Source organism: Piliocolobus tephrosceles, chromosome 4 (genome assembly GCF_002776525.5).
Source record: "Piliocolobus tephrosceles isolate RC106 chromosome 4, ASM277652v3, whole genome shotgun sequence".
Classification (NCBI taxonomy): Eukaryota; Metazoa; Chordata; class Mammalia; order Primates; family Cercopithecidae; genus Piliocolobus; species Piliocolobus tephrosceles.
Genome location: NC_045437.1, coordinates 177,141,431 through 177,163,043, shown reverse-complemented (window position 1 = coordinate 177,163,043; position 21,613 = coordinate 177,141,431). Strand labels below are relative to the sequence as shown.

At 42.6% G+C, this 21,613-nt stretch overlaps 1 protein-coding gene across 2 annotated transcripts in view; it reads left to right on the top strand.

Moving 5' to 3' along the window:
* The window catches only part of LOC113219495 (ubiquitin-conjugating enzyme E2 D2), a 65,457-nt gene that overhangs the window by 34,724 nt on the left and 9,120 nt on the right, over positions 1–21,613 (top strand). For both annotated transcript variants that reach the window (XM_026454494.2, XM_026454493.2), the window contains exons 2-5: positions 2,924–2,987; positions 16,804–16,835; positions 16,914–16,991; positions 17,078–17,183. In XM_026454494.2, the coding sequence (XP_026310279.1) occupies positions 2,924–2,987; positions 16,804–16,835; positions 16,914–16,991; positions 17,078–17,183 (280 nt within the window). The remainder of the gene's footprint in view (positions 1–2,923; positions 2,988–16,803; positions 16,836–16,913; positions 16,992–17,077; positions 17,184–21,613) is intronic.

The window sequence follows — 21,613 nt, the reverse complement described above, 5'->3', positions numbered from 1 at the left end:
TTGAATGAGCGCGTTAAAGGTCTATTAGTCTAAGTTTGGCTTAGGGTTTTAAAGTTATACTGGCTCGTGAAACAGACTGATGGATCTTGTATTCTGCTTAGATAAATCATAGCTCTTGAGTTAAAAACCTTGATGTCATTCAGCATGGAAAAAAGGAACTCAGTTTGAAAGGAGCAAAAGATTAAAGTGAAATCAAAAGTAAAATTCCACTTAATGAACATGGCAGGACCTCAGAATTGTTCAATTGTTAAATTCAAGTTATATTTTAATAACAACCTGTTGCTACAGCAGTGTCTTAAATAAAGCCAGATGTTCTTAGTTATACCAACCTGTGCTGTCAGTAATATTTGAGAATGGGAACTATTACTTTTTTTCTTGAGATGGACAGAAAATCTCTATTTTAGAGACACAAAATCCAAAAATTGAGATATTTGAGTAAGTTAATCATCTCAATCCAGAGCCTTCTTTTTTTCAAACTTTCTTTTTTTCTTTTTTGAAATGGTGTCTTGCTCTGTCGCCCAGGCTGGAGTGCAGTGGTGCAATCTCGGCTCACTCATGCTCCGCCTCCCAGGTTCACGCCATTCTCCTGCCTCAGCCTCCTGAGTAACTGGGACTACAGGTGCCCGCCACCACGCCCGGCTAATTTTTTATATTTTTGGTAGAGATGGGGTTTCACCGTGTTAGCCAGGATGGTCTCGATCTTCTGACCTCGTGATTCACCTGTCTCAGCCTCCCAAAGTGCTGGGATTACAGGCAGGAGCCACTGCGCCCAGCCCGTTTTCAAACTTTATCTCTGTACTTTATGCTTTGTACTCCAAACTTACAGGATGAAACAACGTAAGAGTCTAAATGGTTTTTGGATTTAAAAAATCTTAAGGCTTTTCTCTTTTTACTGTTGTAGTTTTAAAATATAATAGAACAGTAGTAGTTCTTGAGAACTTTGTTTTTGTCTCAAAAACCAAGCTGAGGGGAAATGGAATATAGTATGATTTCCTGCCTTGTAATTTTTCAGGCGTCCCCACCCAATAACAAGTCTCAAGTTTCTGAGCTTTTATGTTTAAAAAGCTGAGAAACTGGTAACTGATTATAAAGCATTATTACAGATAGAGGAGTCTCTGACTAAAAAGCCTTTTTTTTTTTTTTTTTTTTTTTTTGGAGACAGGGTCTCGCTCTGTCGCCCAGGCTGGAGTGCAGTGGCATGATCTCAGCTCACTGCAAGCTCCCTTTCCCAGGTTCATGTATTTCTTCTGTCTCAGCCTCTCGAGTAGCTGGGATTACAGGTGTGTGCCACCACTCCCAGCTAATTTTGTGTTTTTTTAATACAGGGTCTCGTTATGTTGGCCAGGCTGGTCTCAAGCTCCTGGCCTCAAGTGATTGGCGCTGCCTTGGCTTCCCAAAGTGTTGGGATTACAGGTGTGAGCCATTGCTCCTGGGAACTACAAAGCTTTATGGATGGTGGCTTTTATTACTTCAGTCAGCCTTTTAAAATACTTACTATTTTTTTTTTGGAGACAAAGTCTCATTCTGTTGCCCCAAGCTGGAGTGTAGTGGCATGATCTTGGCTCACTGCAACCTCTGCCTCCCAGGTTCTAGCAATTCTCCTGCTGTAGCCTCCCAAGTAGCTGGGACTATAGACATGCACTCACTATGCTTGGCTAATTTTTGTATTTTTAGTAGAAATGGGGTTTCATGATGTTCACCAGGCTAGGCTGGTCTCGAACTCTTGACGTCAGGTTATCCTCCCACCTTGATCCCACAAAGTGCTGGGATTACAAGCATGAGCCACTGTGCCCAGTCTAAAATGTATTCTTTCAAAGTTTTTTCTACTTTTAGAACCCTGGTAGTGGACTTCCACTGAAAACGTATCAACTTGTCAGATGGTCCAGTATAATTTTGGAACATTTATGACTTTAGGAGGTTGTCCCAAGTGTAACCTAATAGTTTTGAGGTACTAAAATTGGCCTTGAATTTTTTTTTGAAAAATAATAAATGAAATGTTTACATTAAAACAGTTTTGGCTGGGCACGGTGGCTCGTGTCTGTAATCCCAGCACTTTGGGAAGCCAAGGTGGGTGGATCACGAGGTCAGGAGATCGAGATCATCCTGGCTAATACAGTGAAACCCCATCTCTGCTAAAAATACAAAAAATTAGCCAGGCATGGTGGCAGGTGCCTGTAGTCCCAGCTACTCGGGAGGCTAAGGCAGGAGAATGGCGTGAACCCAGGAGGCGGAGCTTGCAGTGAGCTGAGATCGCGCCACTGCACTCCAGCCTGGGCAACAGAGCGAGACTCCGTCTCAAAAAAACAAAAAAAAAAAACGGTTTTTATGGCTCTTTAATACGTAATACATGTTTTTGTTTTTGTTTGTTTGTTTGTTTGTTTGAAATGGAGTCCCACTCTATCACCCGGCCTGGAGTGCAGTAGTGCAATCTTGGCTTATTGCAACCTCTGCCTCCCTGGTTCAAGGGATTCTCCTGCCTCAGCCTCCTGAGTAGCTGGTATTGCAGGCATGTACCACCATGCCTGGCTAATTTTTTCTATCTTCACTAGAGATAGGCTTGTTGGCCAGACTGGTCTCGAACTCCTGACCTCAAGTGATCTGCCCACCTCAGCCTCCCAAAGTGCTGGGATTACAGGTGTGAGCCACCGCTCCCAGCCCATAATACATGTTTTACCTTCCTCATTGTATTTATTTACTAAGCTCTGAACAAAGCAAAAATGACCCACTTTAAAAAATACACATTGCATTGGAGAATCCAAAATACCTTAAAGATTCACCAATCTACTGATCTCTTACTCTGAAGGAATGCTCTTAAAAGAGTTTCACCAGCATGACAGAGAATATTGGTAACAATATAAACTTTAGTAATGGATAAAAGGTACATTTACATTGAATATATTTCTTTTCTTTCTTTTTTCTGTAGGAATTGAATGATCTGGCACGGGACCCTCCAGCACAGTGTTCAGCAGGTCCTGTTGGAGATGATAGTAAGTATTTAAAAGGAATAATGGAGTAATAGCATAACAGTGGTTATTTGTGTGAAGAAACAATTACGCTATAGGGAAGAGGCAGTGTTTAACCCTTAGTGGCCCATGAATGGAGCAACTCTATGTTCATCCCATTATCATCTGTGTTGTTCATTACATTTTGAATCTTCTGCCAGGTATTGGCTGTATAGTTAGTTGTTCTGGTCCTCTCCTACCTGACCTTCATCCCTTCTGGGTATTTTCCTGGAGTGAAGGATTTGAGCTTTTACCTACAGCTAGCTATTATTCTTGAGTAAGATAATACTAAGGATGATGGTATATGTGTCTGTGTCTGACTTTCTACTGGCTCATACTTGTGAAATCAGGTCTTTATTTATTCTTTTCTTGAGACAGGGTCTCGCTCTGTCACCCAGGCTGGAGTGCAGTGGCATGATCTCGGCTCACTACGGTCTCTGCTTCCTGGGTTCAAGTGATTCTCGTGCCTCGGCCTCTCAAGTATCTGGGATTACAGGTGCATGCTACCACGCCTGACTAAGTTTTATATTTTTAGTAGATTCGTGGTTTCGCTATGTTGACCAGGCTGGTCTCAAACTCCTGGCCTCAGGTGATCTGCCTGCTTCGGCCTCCCAAAGTGCTGGGATTACAGGCGTGAACTACCACGCCTGGCCAAAAGCAGATCTTTATTTTTAAAGTCCAATTTATCTGCTTAATTTTGTCTAAAATAATATATGAGATGTCTTAATGCATACATTGGATGATAATTTCCTCTGTGTTCCACTTCATTGCAACATAATTTTTTCCCATATAGTGTCTTTGAACTTTTTTAAAGAGGGGATATTTGAATGAGACTGTGCTATGTAAAACTAATTCACAAAAAACTGTAACATTTGGTTGGGTGTGATGGCTCATGTCTCTAATCCCAGCACTTTGGGAGGCCGAGGCAGGTGGATCAGTTGAGCCCAGGAGTTCAAGACCAGCTTGGTCAACATGGTGAAGCCCTGTCACTACAAAAAACACACAAAAAAATTAGCCAGGTGTGTTGGTGCATGCCGGTAGTCCAAGCTCCTTGGAAAGCTAAGGTGGGAGGATCTCTTGAACCTGAGCCTGGGAAGCAGAGTTCACAGTGAGCCAGGACCATGCCACTGTACTCCAGCTTGGGCGACAGAGTAAGATGCTGTCTCAAAAACTAAAAACAGGACTGGGCCTGGTGACTCACGCCTGTAATCCCAGCACTTTGAAAGGCCGAGGCGGGCGGATCACGAGGTCAGGCATTCAAGACCATCCTGGACAAGATGGTGAAACCCTGTCTCTACTAAAAATACTAAAAAAATTAGCCGGGCGTAGTGACAGGCGCCTGTAATCCCAGCTACTTGGGAGGCTGAGGCAGAGAACTGCTTGAACCCAGGAGGCAGAGGTTGCAGTGAGCTGAGATTGTGCCACTGCACTCTAGCCTGGGTGACAGAGCGAGACTTACTCTCCAAAAAAATTTGTAACATTTAACAAGTATTTTAAGTACGTATACTTACAAATACTTGTGTAAATATGTAGGTTAAGGTCAAAATGAGTACAGGGTTAAATTAGCTTATGTTTAATATTTTTGTTTGTTTGTTTTGTTTTTTAAGACGGAGTCTCACTCTCTTGCCCATGCTGGAGTGCAGTGGCGTGACCTTGACTCACTGCAACCTCTGCCTCCCGTGTTAAAGCAATTCTCGTGCCTCAGCTTTCCAGGTAGCTGGGATTTACAGGCACCTGCCACCACACCTGGCTAATTTTTGTATGTTTAGTAGAGACGGGGTTTTGCCATGTTGACCAGGCTGGTCTTGAATTCCTGACCTCAGGTAATCCACCTGCCTTGGCCTCCCAAAGTTCTGGAATTACAGGCATGAGGTACTGCACCCGGCCTCTAATTGTTTTTTCTTGATTTTTCTTAGAAATGTTGTGTCTGGGTCCGGCACAGTGGCTCACACCTGTAATCTCAGTGCTTTGGGAGGCTGAGGCAGACAGATCACTTGAGCCCAGGAGTGCGAGACCAGCCTGGGCAACATGGTGAAACCCTGTCTCTACAAAAAAATACAAAAATTAGCCTGGCCTGGTGGTGCATGCCTGTAGCCCCAGCTACTCAGGAGGAGTTTGAGGTGGGAGGATCGCTTGAGTCCAGGAAGTTGAGGCTGTAGTAAGCCAAGATTGCACCACTGTACTCCAGTCTGGGCAACAGGAGCGAGACTGTCTCAAAACAAAAACAACAACAAAAACAAAAAGAAAAAAAGAATGTGTCTGGTCTACTAAATCCTGAAGAATCAAAGCAAGGCCCTTTTACAAGGATTACTTTACAGATAAAATAGATAAATATTACAAATTATGAGTCCAAGTACATGTCATGAAAAAACTCATTTACATTATTGTATTCTGACTTACCTAGCGTGAGTAACTATAGTATTTGGTACCAAGCGGCAGACTAAGTACCTAAACCATACAAAATGATTTAGTAAGTGCTCTTACACACTGTTGTCTCATTTAAGCGTTACAACAACTCATTTAGGTGATTGGAGTAGAAATTTTAAATTGTTTTAGAAAAGAGTCCCATGAGAAACTCATGGAGATTCTCCGTGTGGACTCATTCTCAGGTTTTCTCATTCTAGTTTGTCCTTCCACTGTATCATAACGGCCACATCCATCAGCGTACTCTTTCTATTCAGTTGGAAAAGTGCTTTTGTTTTAGGTAAATTCCTCCAAATTAAGAATGGCTGAAAATCTTTAATTAAAAGTGATTGGAGTCGGGGACTTGATTTCATTTTGGAAGTTTTCTTTAGCATGCTGAAGTAATTTGTCTTTGCTTTGCTTCGCTTCTGCCATAGTTAGCACTATACATTTCTTTCTCAGATTGAAAAATTGTTCCCTTTGGAGAGTTAAATAAAACTCCCACAGTCAAGTGCAATGGCTCATGTCTGTAATCCTAGCACTTTGGGAGGCCAGGAGTTCAAGACCAGCCTGACCAACATGGTGAAACCCTGTCTCTACCAAAAATACAAAAATTAGTGGGGCATGGTGCCACCTGCCTGTAATCCCAGCTACTCAGGAGGCTGAGGCAGGAGAATCGCTGGAACCAGGAGGTGGAGGTTGTAGTGAGCCGAGATCATGCCACTGCACTCCAGCCTGGGTAACAGAGTGAGACTCTGTCTCCAAAAAAAAAAAAAAAGCTGGATGTGGTGGCTCACGTCTGTATGCCTGTAATGCCAGCACTGTGGGAGGCCGAGGCAGGCGGACTACCTGAGGCCAGGAATTCAATCAAGACCAGCCTGGCCTTGAACTCTGCTGAAACTCCGTTTACTAAAAATACAAAAAATTAGCCAGGTGTGGTGGTGGGAGCCTGTAATCCCATCTATTCAGGAGGCTGAGGCAGGAGAATCTTGCTTGAACCCGGGAGGCAGAGGCTGCAGTGAGCCGAGATCGCGCCATTGCACTCCAGCCTGGGCAACAAGACTGAAACTCCGTCTCAAAAAAACAAGCACTCTCCCAAAGCTAATCAGTAAGAGAAAAAAATAGGTATTATTAGACTTCATCAAAATTAAAGATATACAGGCTGCAAATGATGCCATCACGAAAGTGATAAAACACATAGAATGGAAGAAATTGTTGCAAGTCGTATATCTGATAAAGGATATATATCCAGTAGATTTTTGTTTTTTTTTTTTTTGAAACAGAGTCTCGCTCTGTGGCCCAGGCTGGAGTGCAGTGGCCGGATCTCAACTCACTGCAAGCTCCACCGCCTGGGTTTACGCCATTCTCCTGCCTCAGCCTCCGGAGTAGCTGGGACTACAGGTGCCCGCCACCTCGCCCGGCTAGTTTTTTGTATTTTTTAGTAGAGACGGGGTTTCACCATGTTAGCCAGGATGGTCTCCATCTCCTGACCTCGTGATCCGCCCATCTCGGCCTCCCAAAGTGCTGGGATTACAGGCTTGAGCCACCACGCCTGGCCTTATCCAGTAGATTTTTAAAACTTTTTTTTTTTTTTTTGAGATGGAATCTCGCTTTTGTCACCCAGGCTGGAGTGCAGTGGTGCGATCTTGGCTCACTATAACCTCTGCCTCGTGGGTTCAAGCAGTTCTGCCTCAGCCTCCCGAGTAGCTGGGATTACAGGTGCGTGCCCGGCCACCCAGCTAATTTTCTTTTTTAGTGCAATGGCTGGATCTCAGCTCACTGCAAGCTCCGCCTCCTGGGTTTACGCCATTCTCCTGCCTCAGCCTCCCGAGTAGCTGGGACTACAGGCGTCCGCCACCTCGCCCGGCTAGCTTTTTGTATTTTTTAGTAGAGACGGGGTTTCACCGTGTTAGCCAGGATGGTCTCGATCTCCTGACCTCGTAATCCGCCCTTCTTGGTCTCCCAAAGTGCTGGGATTACAGGCTTGAGCCACCGTGCCCGGCCTAAGCTAATTTTCATATTTTTAGTAGAGATGGGGTTTCACCATGTTAGCCAGGCTGGTCTTGAACTCCTGACCTCAGGTGATCCGCCCACCTCCACCTCCCAAAGCGCTGGGATTACGGGCGTGAGCCATCACACCCAGCTGTTTAAAAACTCTTATAACTCAGTATAAAAATAAATAGCCCAATTAAAAAGTAGTCAAAGGATCCGAATAGACATTTCTCCAGAGAACATGGCCAGTAAGCACATGAAAAGATGCTCAACATCATTTGTCATTAGGGAAATGCAAATCAAAACTATAGTGAAGAAGAGCCAGGCACAGTGGCTCATGCCTGTAATCCCAGCTACTAGGTAGACTGAGACTGGAGGATCACTTGAGGCCAGCAGTTTTTCACCAGTCTGGGCAATAAAGCAAGACCCCATCTTTAAAACTAAAAGTTAGCTTGAAGTGGTGGCTCATGCCTGTAGTCCCATCTCCTCATGAGGCTGAGGTAGGAGGAACACTTGAGCCCAGAAGTTTGAGGCTGCAGTGAGCTATGATTGGGCCACTATACTCTAGCTTGGATGACAGATCGAGACCCAGTCTCTACAAAAAAACAAGTATTGATCAGATCTTTCTGATGAACCTCACATAAGAGTACATAAAGTATAATTGGATAGCTGAATGTCCTTTTGTCATCTTATTTTTGTTATAAGGAGTCAGAATTTAATCTTAGAAGAAGGAAGACAGAAACTGTTGGCCTTTTGAAACTTTTGAGCTCCTTTTGACTATCCTGGTACCCAAATCCCTCATTACCACATGTTATTGATATTTAGTGTAAAAATGAAGTCGAGACTTGTGCTTTATTTTAAAACATCCAGATTTTAATGTTGATATTTTGTATAAAAATAAAGTAGAGATCTGTGCTTTATTTTAAAACATCCAGATTTTAATGTACCAGTAAATTTTTTTTTCACTTTCCTGCAAAGATCTGGTAAGCAGGAAGAAATGTACTTCCTGAAAGAAGTAAGCAGCCGGGCCCTGTGGCTCACACCTGTAATCCCAGCACTTTGGGAGGCAGAGGTGGGCGGATCATGAGGTCAGGAGATGCCTAACCTCTCCTGCCTAACATGGTGAAACCCCGTCTCTACTAAAAATACAAAAAATTAGCCGGGCCTGGTGGCGCGCGCCTGTAGTCTCAGCTACTCAGGCGGCTGAGGCAGGAGAATGGCGTGAACCCAGGAGGTGGAGCTTGCAGTGAGCCGAGATCATGCCACTGCACTCCAGCCTGGGCGACAGAGCAAGACTCCATCTCAAAAAAAAAAAAGTAAGCTGAAGATTGAATGGCCATGTGTCTGTTTCCTTCTATCTTCTCTTCCCTCCCCGCCTTTCCCCCTCCCCCTGTGCTGGCATTATAGGCATACAGACATGAGCCACCACACCCAGCCCCTTTTTTTTTTTTTGAGACAGAGTCTCCTCTGGTCTTTCAAGGCAGGGGATGACTCTGTTGCCCAGGCTGGAGTGTAGTGGCGCAATTGCAGCTCACTGAAGCCTCAAACTCCTGGGCTCAAGGGATCCTCTCACCTCAGCCTCCTGAGTAGCTGGGACTATGGGTATATGCCCTTACACCCCTGGCTAATTAAAAAAAAAAAAATATATATATATATATATATAGCAATAGGGTCTCACCATGTTTTCTATGCTGGTCTTGAAATCCTGGGCTCAAGTGATCCTCCTGCTTCTGCCTCCCAAAGCCCTGTGATTATAGCTGCAAGCCACTGCACCCAATTTTCTTTTGTTTTGAACACTTGGTAAATGTGACTGTCTTGAGATCTGTGCATTCAAGTGTAGGTCTCTGGAGATTCAGTCTCATACTACCAAATATTCTCACTGTCCCCTGCTTTTTTGTTTGTTTGTTTGTTTGAGACGGAGTCTCTCTGTGTTGCCCAGGTGTGCAACAGATCGTGCAGTGGCGCGATCTCGGCTCACTGCGACCTCTGCGTCCCGGGTTCAAGCAATTCTCCTATCTCCATCTCCCAAATAGCAGGGATTACAGGCATACACCACCACACCTGACTAATTTTTTGTATTTTTTAGTAGAGACAGAGTTTCACCATGTTGGCCAGGCTGGCCTTGAACACCTGACCTCAGGTGATCCACCCACCTCGGTCTCCCAAAGTGCTAGGATTATAGGCGTGAGCCACTGTGCCCAGCCTGTCCCTTTTAACCTCAAGGCTTCATTCAGAATATTAAGGAGTAATCATTCATCTGTGAACTTCACATTTAAACTCTCATAAAACAGATTGTGTAAATTTCAGTTTGCATAATTTGGTTTGATAGTATTAAACCAGCATAGTGCTGGGAACTTATTTTTGTTTTTTACTATCAAAACTTTTTATTTTGGTCAATTTTGATCAATCCTAAGATGGATCATTAAATGAAAGATTTTTGAAATAGATGTTTATGTAAAATGTAGCAATATTTTATACTTATGGGCCAGTATTTCATTCAGTAACTGTTTTTGGGGTCCTTTTTACTTGAACCTCTAGTAATTCTTGAGCTATTTCTCCTTTTGTTTTTTTTTTTTTTTTTTTGAGACAGAGTCTCACATTGTTGCCCACTTGGAGTATAGTGGCATGGTCTCGGCTCACTGCAACCTGTGCCTCCCGGGTTCAAGCAATTCTCCTGCCTCAGCCTCCCAAGTAGCTGGGATTACAGGCACCTGCCACCACGCCTAGCTAATTTTTTGTATTTTTAGTAGAGATGGGGTTTCACCATGTTGGCCAGGCTGATCTCGAACTCCTGACCTCGTGATTCGCCTGCCTCGGCCTCCCAAAGTGCTGGAACAGGCATGAGCCACCGCACCTAGCCTACTTGAGCTATTTCTAAAAACAGTGTAATGTGAGGCAGGTTTGGTATTCTCTCACTACCTTCTCTGATTTATACTTCTACCTGTAAGAGCTAGGGAGTCTAGAAAGGCTTCCAGAGAGTAACCTAAATCAGTGGTTTTAGTAGGTATCTTTATATTCAACCAATGTGACAACATTCTTAAGATTTAAATGGTAGGTCTTTAAATGCTTTCATTAATTCAATTCATCTGAATGGGTTTTAGTTTCTCTTTCTCTGCCTTTTTATTGGTACTGTAGATTCTAGATCATTTTATGAGAGGCATAAAGATTATTTGTCTTGGTTGCTACGTTAGTAATTTTTTTCTTCCTTTTCCTTCACCTGTTTTAAAGACTTAGTCCTGTATATGTGTTTTTGCTCATTTTCTTGATGATGGAATTTGACCTTAATCACAGTGAAGACAAATTAACATAGTGTTATTAGAATGTGAATAGGTTTTTATTCAGAGTTTAATGCCAATGGATTATATATGTTTAGTCCTGTTGGAATGTTAAACAGATATGATCTACTAAACTAAATAGATATGGATTACAGATGAGGTCACCTATGATGTTGAGTTAAAAGTTTACAATAATGTAAGAATCTTCTGCCTGGTACAATGGTTCATACCTGTAATCCCAGCACTTTGGTAGGCCAATGCAGAAGGATCGCTTGAGGCCAGGAGTTTGAGACCAGCTTGGGAAACATAGCAAGACCTGATCTCTATGAAAATAAAAATTTAAAAAATTAGCAGGACATGGTGACACTCGCCTGTAGTCCCAGCTGCTCAGTTGGCTGTGGTGGGAGGATTGCTTGAGCCCAGGAGTTTGAGGCTGCTGTGAGCCAAGTTTGTGCCACTGCACTCCAGTCTGGGCAATAGAGTGAGACTCTGTCTCTTAAAAAATACATATATATATATATATATGCATATATATGTATGTGTATATATACATATATAAAAATATACAGTATGCTAGAGTATCTTTAACTTTTTGTAGTGTGGGTATGAAAGACTGCAATATTAGTTGAAAATATGTGTTTTTTTTTGCCATCTTCTATCAAGAAGGGTATTCTGGCCGGGCGTGGTACCTCATGCCTGTAATCCTGGCACTTTGGGAGGCCAAGGTGGGTGGATTGCCTGAGCTTAGGAGTTTGAGACCAGTCTGGGCAACGTGATGAAACCCCATCTCTATTAAAAATACAAAAAATTAGCTGGGCGAGGTGGTGCACACCTGTAATCCCAGCTATTTGGGAAGCTAAGGCAGGAGAATTACTTGAACCTGGGAGGCAGAGATTACAGTGAGCCCAGATCTTGCCACTGCACTCCAGCCTTGACAGAGTGAGACTCTGTCTCAAAAAAAGAAGGGTATTCTGGGTATTCTGGCTGGGCACTGCTGATGGCCCATGCCTATATTCCCAGCAGTTTGAGAGGCCAAGGCAGGCAGATCGCTCGAGCCCAGGAGTTTGAGACCAGCCTGGGCAACATGGCAAGACCCCTTCTCCATTTAAAAAAAAAAAAAAGAAGAAGGGTGGTATTCTTTCCATAATTGTAAACATGAGCAGCTTGTTGGCATTTCTGCTTCAACCCTGTTGGGGATTCTACGTTGTCTGATTGTTAGTAGATTTTGATCCCACAGCCTATTTGTGCTTTGTTTGTGTTAGTAGGAAGAACAGGGAAACACAAAAAAGGAAATATTTAGCTAAAAATTTCTGATTTAAGGCTGGGCCTGGTGGCTTATGACTATAATCCCAGCACTTTGGGAGGCCAAGGCGGGTGGATCACCTGAGGTCAGGAGTTCGAGACCAGCCTGACCAATGTGGTGAAACCCCGTCTCTACTAAAAATACAGCAAAATTAGTCAGATGTCGCGGCACGCACCTGTAATCCCAGCTACTCAGGGGGCTGAGGCAGGAGAATTGCTTGAACCTGGGAGGTGGAGGTTGCAGTGAGCCAAGATTGAGCCACTGTACCCCAGTCCAGGCGACAGAGCAAGACTCCATCTCAAAAAAAAAAAAAAAAATTCTGATTTAAATTTTTCTAATAATTTTTTAAGTCTGGTAGTAGTATTAGCAAGAAAAGAAGAAGATTGGTCTTGAAAAGACTAGGAGGAAAGAATTAGTACTTAAATGGTTAATGGAAAATTTAATTTTTTAAATTGTCTCAATATTTTTATATTTTGGCTGGGTATGGTCACTCACACCTATAATCTTAGCACTTTGGGAGGCTGAGGTGGGTGAATTGCTTGAGCCCAAGAGTTCAAGACCATCCTGGACAACATAGTGAGACCTCATCTCTCTCTCTCTTTTTTTTTTTTTTTTGAGACGGAGTCTCGGTCTGTCGCCCAGGCTGGAGTGCAGTGGCCGGATCTCAGCTCACTGCAACCTCCGCCTCCCGGGTTTACGCCATTCTCCTGCCTCAGCCTCCCGAGTAGCTGGGACTATAGGCGCCCGCCACCTCGCCCGGCTGGTTTTTTGTATTTTTTAGTAGAGACGGGGTTTCACTGTGTTAGCCAGGATGGTCTCGATCTCCTGACCTCGTGATCCGCCCGTCTCGGCCTCCCAAAGTGCTGGGATTACAGGCTTGAGCCACCGCGCCCGGCCTTTCTTTTTTTTTTTTTAATGAGATGGAGTTTCACTCTTGTTGCCCAGGCTGGAGTGCAGTGGCGCAATCTTGGCTCACCGCAACCTCGGTCTCCAAGGTTCAACCGATTCTTCTTCCTCAGCCTCCAAAGTAGCTGGGATTACAGGCAATGCGCCACCATTTTTGGCTAATTTTGTATTTTTAGTAGAGACGGGGTTTCTCCATGTTAGTCAGTCTGGTCTCGAATTCCTAACATCAGGAGATCCACCTGCCTCAGCCTCCCAAAGTGCTGGGATTATAGGCGTGAGCCATCGCACCCGGCCACCCATCTGTATTTTAAACAAAAATAAAATAAAATAATACTTTATTAAGTGCTTTCTTTCTTTTTTATAAAGTGCTTTCTTTTCTTTTCTTTTCTTTTTTTTTTTTTTAAGATGGAGTCTCGCACTGTTGCCCAGGCTGGAGTGCAGTGGCACGATCTCAGCTCACGATCTGGGTGTGTGAGCCACCGCACCCAGAGACAAGTTTTATTTCTTTAAGAGATGGCCACATTGCCTTCCTTCTTGGCCGGGCGCGGTGGCTCAAGCCTGTAATCCCAGCACTTTGGGAGGCCGAGACGGGCGGATCACGAGGTCAGGAGATCGAGACCATCCTGGCTAACACGGTGAAACCCCGTCTCTACTAAAAAATACAAAAAACTAGCCGGGCGAGGTGGCGGGCGCCTGTAGTCCCAGCTACTCGGGAGGCTGAGGCAGGAGAATGGCGTAAACCCGGGAGGCGGAGCTTGCAGTGAGCTGAGATCCGGCCACAGCACTCCAGCCCGGGCGACAGAGCAAGACTCCGTCTCAAAAAAAAAAGAGATGGCCACATTCTTGGAAAGTGTGTAGACTGAAATAAATCACTATTGAAATGACATCAGTGTGAAACTGCCCATTCCACTGAAGTTCTGAAATCTTTCATCATGTAAATAATTTCCATGTCTCTCTTTTATATTAAACTAATGATATAACTAGTGACAAAAATAAAATCCAAATGCTAGCATTGTCCAGAAAAAATTTACAGGTCTGTTTATAATTGTTATAAAGGTGAACTGCTGAAACTTGTTTACCGAAATAGTTTGACTTGAATTAATGCTTTACATCCTCAATTTTATATTAGAAATTCACACACAAGTTAAAATGGAAAAACTGCCAATACCTGATTTCTGTCCCCTATTTTTCCACTTGCAGTCATATACATAGTTACCTTTTGACCCCATGGGGGGAAAATACATCTAACAGAGAACTACCAATAACAGAAAGAAAAAAAATAATTTTTTTTTTTTGAGAATGAAATGTTTCCCAATCTTAAGCACAGTCTCCATGTAATTGGCATGCTAGCTGGATGTCTTTTGGCATACTTGTTACATATTTGGCATGAGTAGCACATAAGTTGGTGTCTTCTTAATGGCCCATCAGATAGGCCTCACTTGCCTCCTGCAGAGGACCAAAAGCTGGGAGTGTAGATTTGTTTTGAAGTCCTCAGCAACTTCTTCTGTCAGATGCTGGAAAGGAAGTTTGCTAATCAGAAGTTCAGTGGACTTCTGATGAGATCTATTTTCACAGAGTACCACAGTAACAGACCTGTAACAGTGAGGTTTCTTTACCCTTCCAGTAAAGGGTACACTCTTGTGAGTAACTTCTGTAGCCAGTTGCTTCCTGGGTGCTTTACCACTGGGCCAATTTGCTGATAATCTACCTTCTACTAGTCATGATCTAGATACCTCCTTGCTTATCCGCATTCTCAGCAAGCTAGAGGTAGCGCAGACATTAGAGATGAGGGCACCACTGTGGCAGGCAGTGCCTGAGAACACTTAAAAGCAGTGCTTTCTTACTATCTTACCCAACTCTTACAGCTTTGCATGGGAATGCAGGTACAATTAATACTCTTCCATTATAACCACAAGTTTAAATAACATAAAAGAATTAAGTAGAAGAACAGGTCCCTTGGCCAGTTGGTCATTCTTTTGTCTAATAGTGTTTTTAGCCTTGTTATTGGGGGTTAATTCTAGTTATCAATGTTTTATTTACTCAAATTGTAAGTATATTTGTGATTAAAATAGAGTGAGATTCATGTGTATGTGTGCATGCATGCGTGTGAGCATGTGTGTGTGTGTGTTGTAGTCTTGTTTTTATTTTTTCGGAAACAGGCTCTTGCTATGTTGCCTGGTCTGGGCTTGAACTCCTGGGCTCAAATCTTCCTCCCAACTCAGCCTCCTGAGTAGCTGGGATTACAGGTGCCTGCTTTTGTGTCTTTAAACAGCATATGAGGGGCTTTTTATAGGACTTCCCTTGAAGATACTAGGTCCAGTTTTAGTGGCCCAGAATGGCTTTGTCCTTGGCTTACACAGTCCATTAAATGGTCGGCAGAGAGTAATATAAGTGTTTCTAAGTACTAGTGAGGGCTAATCTAAGGAAGGGAGCCTCAGCAATTCCTGTCCTTTACCTTTAACTCCTAATCAATGAGCTGCTATTTTTAGGTTCAAGTCCCAGTAAGCAACAAACCAACCATAGGGATTAGTTTCATATTAAGGAGGTTGGAAGGAACTAAATTTAGGATTTGGACTGACATTCTGGTGGATTTTTATATGGCTTCTTAGTCTTCATGTTTCTTCTACCTTGTGACAAGAGTTATCTCGTTTGGGTTGTTCAAATATAACCCCAGTGACAACTTCCCTTAGGTTGCTCAGATCATAGTATGAATGTTAAGTGTGCTAAGTAGTAGCTTGCTTATAAATAAAATCTCTGGCTTTTGATCTCTCATACTGCACTTAGTAACATGAGAACGTGGAACAAGCACCATTTTCTGCATTTGGAAGATATTTATTTATTGAACAAGTTTGTAACTTATTGGAAGTATCCCTAGAGCTTGTAATCAACCTTGGGCTTTTAGCTAATATTTTCTTTTTAAATTTCACTCCTTTTTTTCTCTTTTTTTCCTCTTTAACTTATCCTCTACGTTAGAAGAGATGATGTTTTTCTTTCTTTAATGAGGACCAGTAATGTACAGACCTACACAAGAGTTTTTAGAAATTTGTTCTTATTGTTAAAACCAGTCTTTCTTAATTTGAGTATTATCTACCTTGACTTTACTGTTTCGTCCCCCGTATACCAGCATTATAAAAGAAGTCATGCCTATAATCCCAGCTTTGGGAGGCCGAGGTGGGTGGATCATCTGAGGTCAGGAGTTTGAGACCTGGCCAAATGTGGCAAAACCTTGTTTCTACTAAAAATACAAAAATTAGCCAGGTGTGGTGGCACTTGTCTGTAGTCCCAGCTACTTGGGAGGCTGAGGCAGGAGAATTGCTTGAACCCGGGAGGCGGAGGTTGCAATGAGCCGAAATTGGTGCCACTGCACTCCAGCCTGGGCGATAGAGTGAGACTCTGTCTCAAAAAAAAAAAAAAAAAAAAAAAAGATATTATATGTAATTGTTTTGAAGAAATGATTTACCCTGTGAGGTAAAGAAATAGCTGTTTAAAAGTAGAACTATGAGCCTTGTCAAGAAGTTTGTTTCTCTAACATGAAGTTTCAAGAAGTTTTAGCCCAAATACTTTGTTTTTTTTTGTTTTGTTTTTGAGAGAGTCTCGCAGTGGCGCAGTCATGGCTTATTGCAGCCTCCACTTCTCAGGCTCAAGCAGTCCTCTCACCTCAGCCTCTCAAAGTGTTGGGATTACAGGTGTGAGCCACCACACCTGGCTCTGAATATTTTTCATTGAGCACCTTATCAGTGTTCTAGGCCATTCTAGTCATTTTTCTTGTTTCTTTAGACTGTTATTTTATGTTCCTCATCTTGCTCATACTCATCATATTATTTATAAATGAATTTGGATTAGAAGGGGAATGATATGTTACTATGGCACAGATGCAATGTAGATATTGTTACATGGTGACTTTTTTCTTGTTATTTTTCAGTGTTCCATTGGCAAGCTACAATAATGGGGCCAGTAAGTATTCAGTTTAATTTCAGAATAAACAGTTTATGTAATTTACTCATTTTAATCCCACTTTTCTTTTATCAACAGAATGACAGTCCCTATCAGGGTGGAGTATTTTTCTTGACAATTCATTTCCCAACAGATTACCCCTTCAAACCACCTAAGGTAATTAATTGGAATGTGGCAGTTTTTAATGTGCTTTCTATAATACTAATAAACTAGTTTACAGAAAGTTTCCTTTCTTTCTTTAGGTGGCATTTACGACAAGAATTTATCATCCAAATATTAACAGTAATGGCAGCATTTGTCTTGATATTCTACGATCACAGTGGTCTCCAGCACTAACTATTTCAAAAGGTAACAATGGGTATTTGATATCAAGATAACGCAACCGTGTCTTTTGTCTTTTTAGAGTTACTTATTTTTGAAAAGATTATTTTTCTTTTAAGAAGAGATAGTAATTCTTCTTAGTCTGAAGTGGACCTTGAGAACTGAAAACGAGTTGGATTTTTCAAGCAAAAGTGTTCCTTGGTGTAGTGACTACTCTGTCAGTTGTGCTACTCAAGCATAGGTTAGAAGATGGACACTGGGCCGGGCGCAGTGGCTCTTGCCTGTAATCCCAGCACTTTGGGAGGCTGAGGTGGGCGGATCACAAGGTCAGGAGATCGAGACCATCCTGGCTAACACGGTGAAACCCTGTCTTTACTAAAAATACAAAAGAATTAGCTGGGCATGGTGGTGGGCGCCTGTAGTCCCAGCTACTCAGGAGGCTGAGGCAGGAGAATGGTGTGAACCCAGGAGGCGGAGCTTGCAGTGAGCAGAGATCATGCCACTGCACTCCAGCCTGGGCAACAGAGCGAGATGCCGTCTCACAAAAAAAAAAAAAGATGGACACTGGTATGAATGTTTTTTTAGAGCATAAACACAATTAACATCTCTTCCAACCTTGAGATTCATGAATGGAAAAGATAGATACTATTCCAGAACAGGAAATAGATCAGCCCTTTAAACAAATGCTTATGGTATAAACATAGACATTAGGTTCTTGAAGAACGAAATATTGGTAAATATTTTACCAGCTCTTGTCTTTAGGTTTCTATATCAATGAACTGAGTGATGTAGTTGTCTTATGTGTTGATTTGAAATTGTACAACCCTTGAACATTATTGCCAGATGAAATCACAGTTGGATTAAAATACTGTCTCTCTCTCATTATTCCGAGATGAAATCACAGTTGGATTAAAATTTTCTCTCTCTCTCTCTCTCTATATATATTTTGTTTGTTTGTTTGTTTGTTTCTTTTTTTTTTTTTTTTTGTGAGATGGAGTCTCACTTTGTCGCCCAGGCTGGACTGCAGTGGCACAATCTTGGCTCATTGCAACCTCCGCCTCCTGGGTTTAAGTGATTCTCCTGCCTCAGCCTCCCTAGTAGCTGGGATTACAGGCATCCGTCACCACGCCCGGCTAATTTTTGTATTTTAGGCTGAGGCAGGAGAATCGCTTGAACCCGGGAGGCGGAGGTTGCAGTGAGCCGAGATCACGCCACTGCACTCCAGCCTGGCCAGCCTGGGGGACACAGCAAGACTCTGTCTCAAAAAAAAAAAAAGAATCTTTATCAGATCTCACCACTCTACTCTGAGAGGTGATAAAAGAGCTTACTGGATGTACTTTTGTGAAAATGAAATCAGTTGTTTAAGAGAAAAATCAAATATGGTAATGGATTATTAATATGTTTAAAATATGAAGTACAAAAATCAGAAAAAAATTCAGATCCTAATAGATGAGTGGACACAGGGGAACCAAAGAATAAATAAATGAATGTTACATTCCCATTTTTTACCTTTTTTTTTTTTTTTTTTTTTTGAGACGGAGTGTCGCTCTGTGGCCCAGGCTGGAGTGCAGTGGCCGGATCTCAGCTCACTGCAACCTCCGCCTCCTGGGTTCACGCCATTCTCCTGCCTCAGCCTCCCGAGTAGCTGGGACTACAGGAGCCCGCCATCTCGCCCGGCTAGTTTTTTGTATTTTTTAGTAGAGACGGGGTTTCACCATGTTAACCAGGATGGTCTCGATCTCCTGACCTCGTGATCCACCCGTTTCTGCCTCCCAAAGTGCTGGGATTATAGGGTTGAGCCACCGCGCCCGGCCCCTTTTTTACCTTTTTAATTAACAAAGATATTTTTAAAAGGAGAGAAAATGCTAATGAGGTATACTGAAATGAACACTCTATACTTCAAGTAGAGGTACAGGTTTGTAGAGCCCAGTCTGCCCCTATGTGTTAAGATACTTAATCATCCATGCCCATTTACCCAATAATTCTAGTTTCATTTATTTATACTAAGAAAACAATCCCAAATGCTGAAAAAACTTTGTATGCAAGTACATTTCTGACAGTGTGATTTAGTTCTGAAAATTAGAGGTTACTTACATAAGAGGAAAAAATAAATGGGTTCTAGCACATGCATTTAAGAGAGTATTGACCCTGGCCAGGCACAGTGGTTCATGCCTGTAATCCCAGCAGTTTGTGAGGCTGAAGTGGGCAGATCACTTGAGACCAGGAGTTTGAGACCAGCTTGGCCAACATGGCAAAACCCCATCTTTACTAAAAATACAAAAATTAGCCAGGTATGATGACACGTGCCTGTACACTCCTGGGTGTGATGGCGTGTGCCCAACTACTCAGGAGGCTGAGGCAGGAGAATCACTCGAACCCAGGAGACGGAGGTTGCAGTGAGCCAAGATGGTACCACTGCACTCTAGCCTGGGTGACACAGGGAGATTCTATCGCCAAAAAAAAAGTATTGAACTTTACAAATATTGCGAAAATAGGAAAATACTGTGTTTGAGAAAAGCAGAAAAAAGAAAAAAGGCATATACACTGTAACAAGAGTTACATGTAAAAGTATGTTAAGTGAGGCCGGGTGCGGTGGCTCACGCCTGTAATGCCAGCACTTTGGGAAGCCGAAGTGGGTGGATCACGAGGTTAGGAGATCAAGACCATCCTGGCTAACATGGTGAAACCCCGTCTCTACTAAAAATACAAAAAATTAGCCGGGCGTGGTGGTAGGTGCCTGTAGTTTAAACAAATTTAGCATTTGTTTAACGCATGTATTTAGACAGGAAGCAACGTAGTTTCATGGTAAAGCACATAGATTCTAGATCCAATTGCCTGTGTTCAGATCTCAGATCCACCTCTTATTAAATGAGACTTGAGATACATTGGCCCCTGTATTCCTAAATTTTGTCATCAGTAGAAAAGGAACAATATTTCATTGTTGTTACGAAGATTAAAGAAGCAAAAACGGACAGTTAACTGGTTCCTTGTAAGTACTCCAGAAACTGGGATAAAGGCACAGTTGTCAAAGGTGTTGAGTATTTGTCATGTTATAACTTGGATGTCAAGACTCAATCTTAAAATTTTTTTTTTTTTTTTTTTTTTTTTTTTGAGAAGGAGTTTCACTCTTGTTATCCAGGCTGGAGTGCAGTGGCACAATCTGGGCTCACTGCAGCCTCTACCTCCCAGATTCAAGCCATTCTCCTGCCTCAGCCTTCTGAGCAGCTGGGATTACAGGGCATGCGCTACCACACCTGGCTAATTTTGTATTTTTAGGAGAGACGGGGTTTCTCCATGTTGGTCAGGCTGGTCTTGAACTCCTGACCTCAGGTGATCCACCTGTCTTGGCCTCCCAAAGGGCTGGGATTACAGGTGTGAGCCACCACTCCTGGCCACAAATTAATTTTTTAAAGCAAACAAAACTCTGAGGCATTAATTTAAAATTTTTAGAGTCCTAGGCAGAAATAAAAACAGGATGCCAGAGAACCGTATTTTTTTAAAAGTTGTAATGAAGTAGTTTTTTAAAGAGAAGAGTCCCCTTTTCTTTTGGTGGGCCCTCTTACAATTCAAGAGCTACTTGAGAAAGTGTTTATGGACCTGTGCCTGGCCTGGTGAAGGTCCCATTGGTTGCACTTCCTTCACCAAATAGCAATAGAGATGTAAATCTAGTAATGGGACCAAGATAAGTGGAATTACGTGAGAGGTGTGTTTTGGTGGGGTGGGGTGTTGGAGGCGCAAGATAGCTGAAATTATTGCCATATCTCTTTTTGTTCTTCCCCTTCTCTTGCCTAGCATTGATTTTTTTTCAGCTATTGTAAATGATAAGGACTGTTACAAGTTTGATTTGTTAGGTTCTATCTGGATAGCTATCCTTTAAAATAATTGCAGTGCCATTTTGTTGAATTTGATTGTATTAACTGTCTCAGGTTTAAGGTTTTAATGATTCCCTTTTTGTAAATTGAATGTATGGGCAAGTAGTTCTATGAAACACCTTAATCCTGTATATTATTCCTTTAACATATAGTCTGTCTTCAAGGATAGAAATTTTGACCCCGTATTCCCTCTACTTTGAAGATCCAATACGGGGACCTAAATATATATATATATATTTATTTATTTATTATATTTTATTATTTTTTTTTTGAGACAGAGTCTCCCTCTGTCGCCCGGACTGGAATGCAGTGGCCGGATCTCAGCTCACTGCAAGCTCCGCCTCCCGGGTTTACGCCATTCTCCTGCCTCAGCCTCCAGAGTAGCTGGGACTACAGGCGCCCGCCACCTCGCCCGGCTAGTTTTTTGTATTTTTAGTAGAGACGGGGTTTCACCGTGTTAGCCAGGATGGTCTCGATCTCCTGACCTCGTGATCCACCCGTCTCGGCCTCCCAAAGTGCTGAGATTACAGGCTTGAGCCACCGCGCCCGGCCTTATATATATATTTAAAAAAAAAAAAAAAAAAA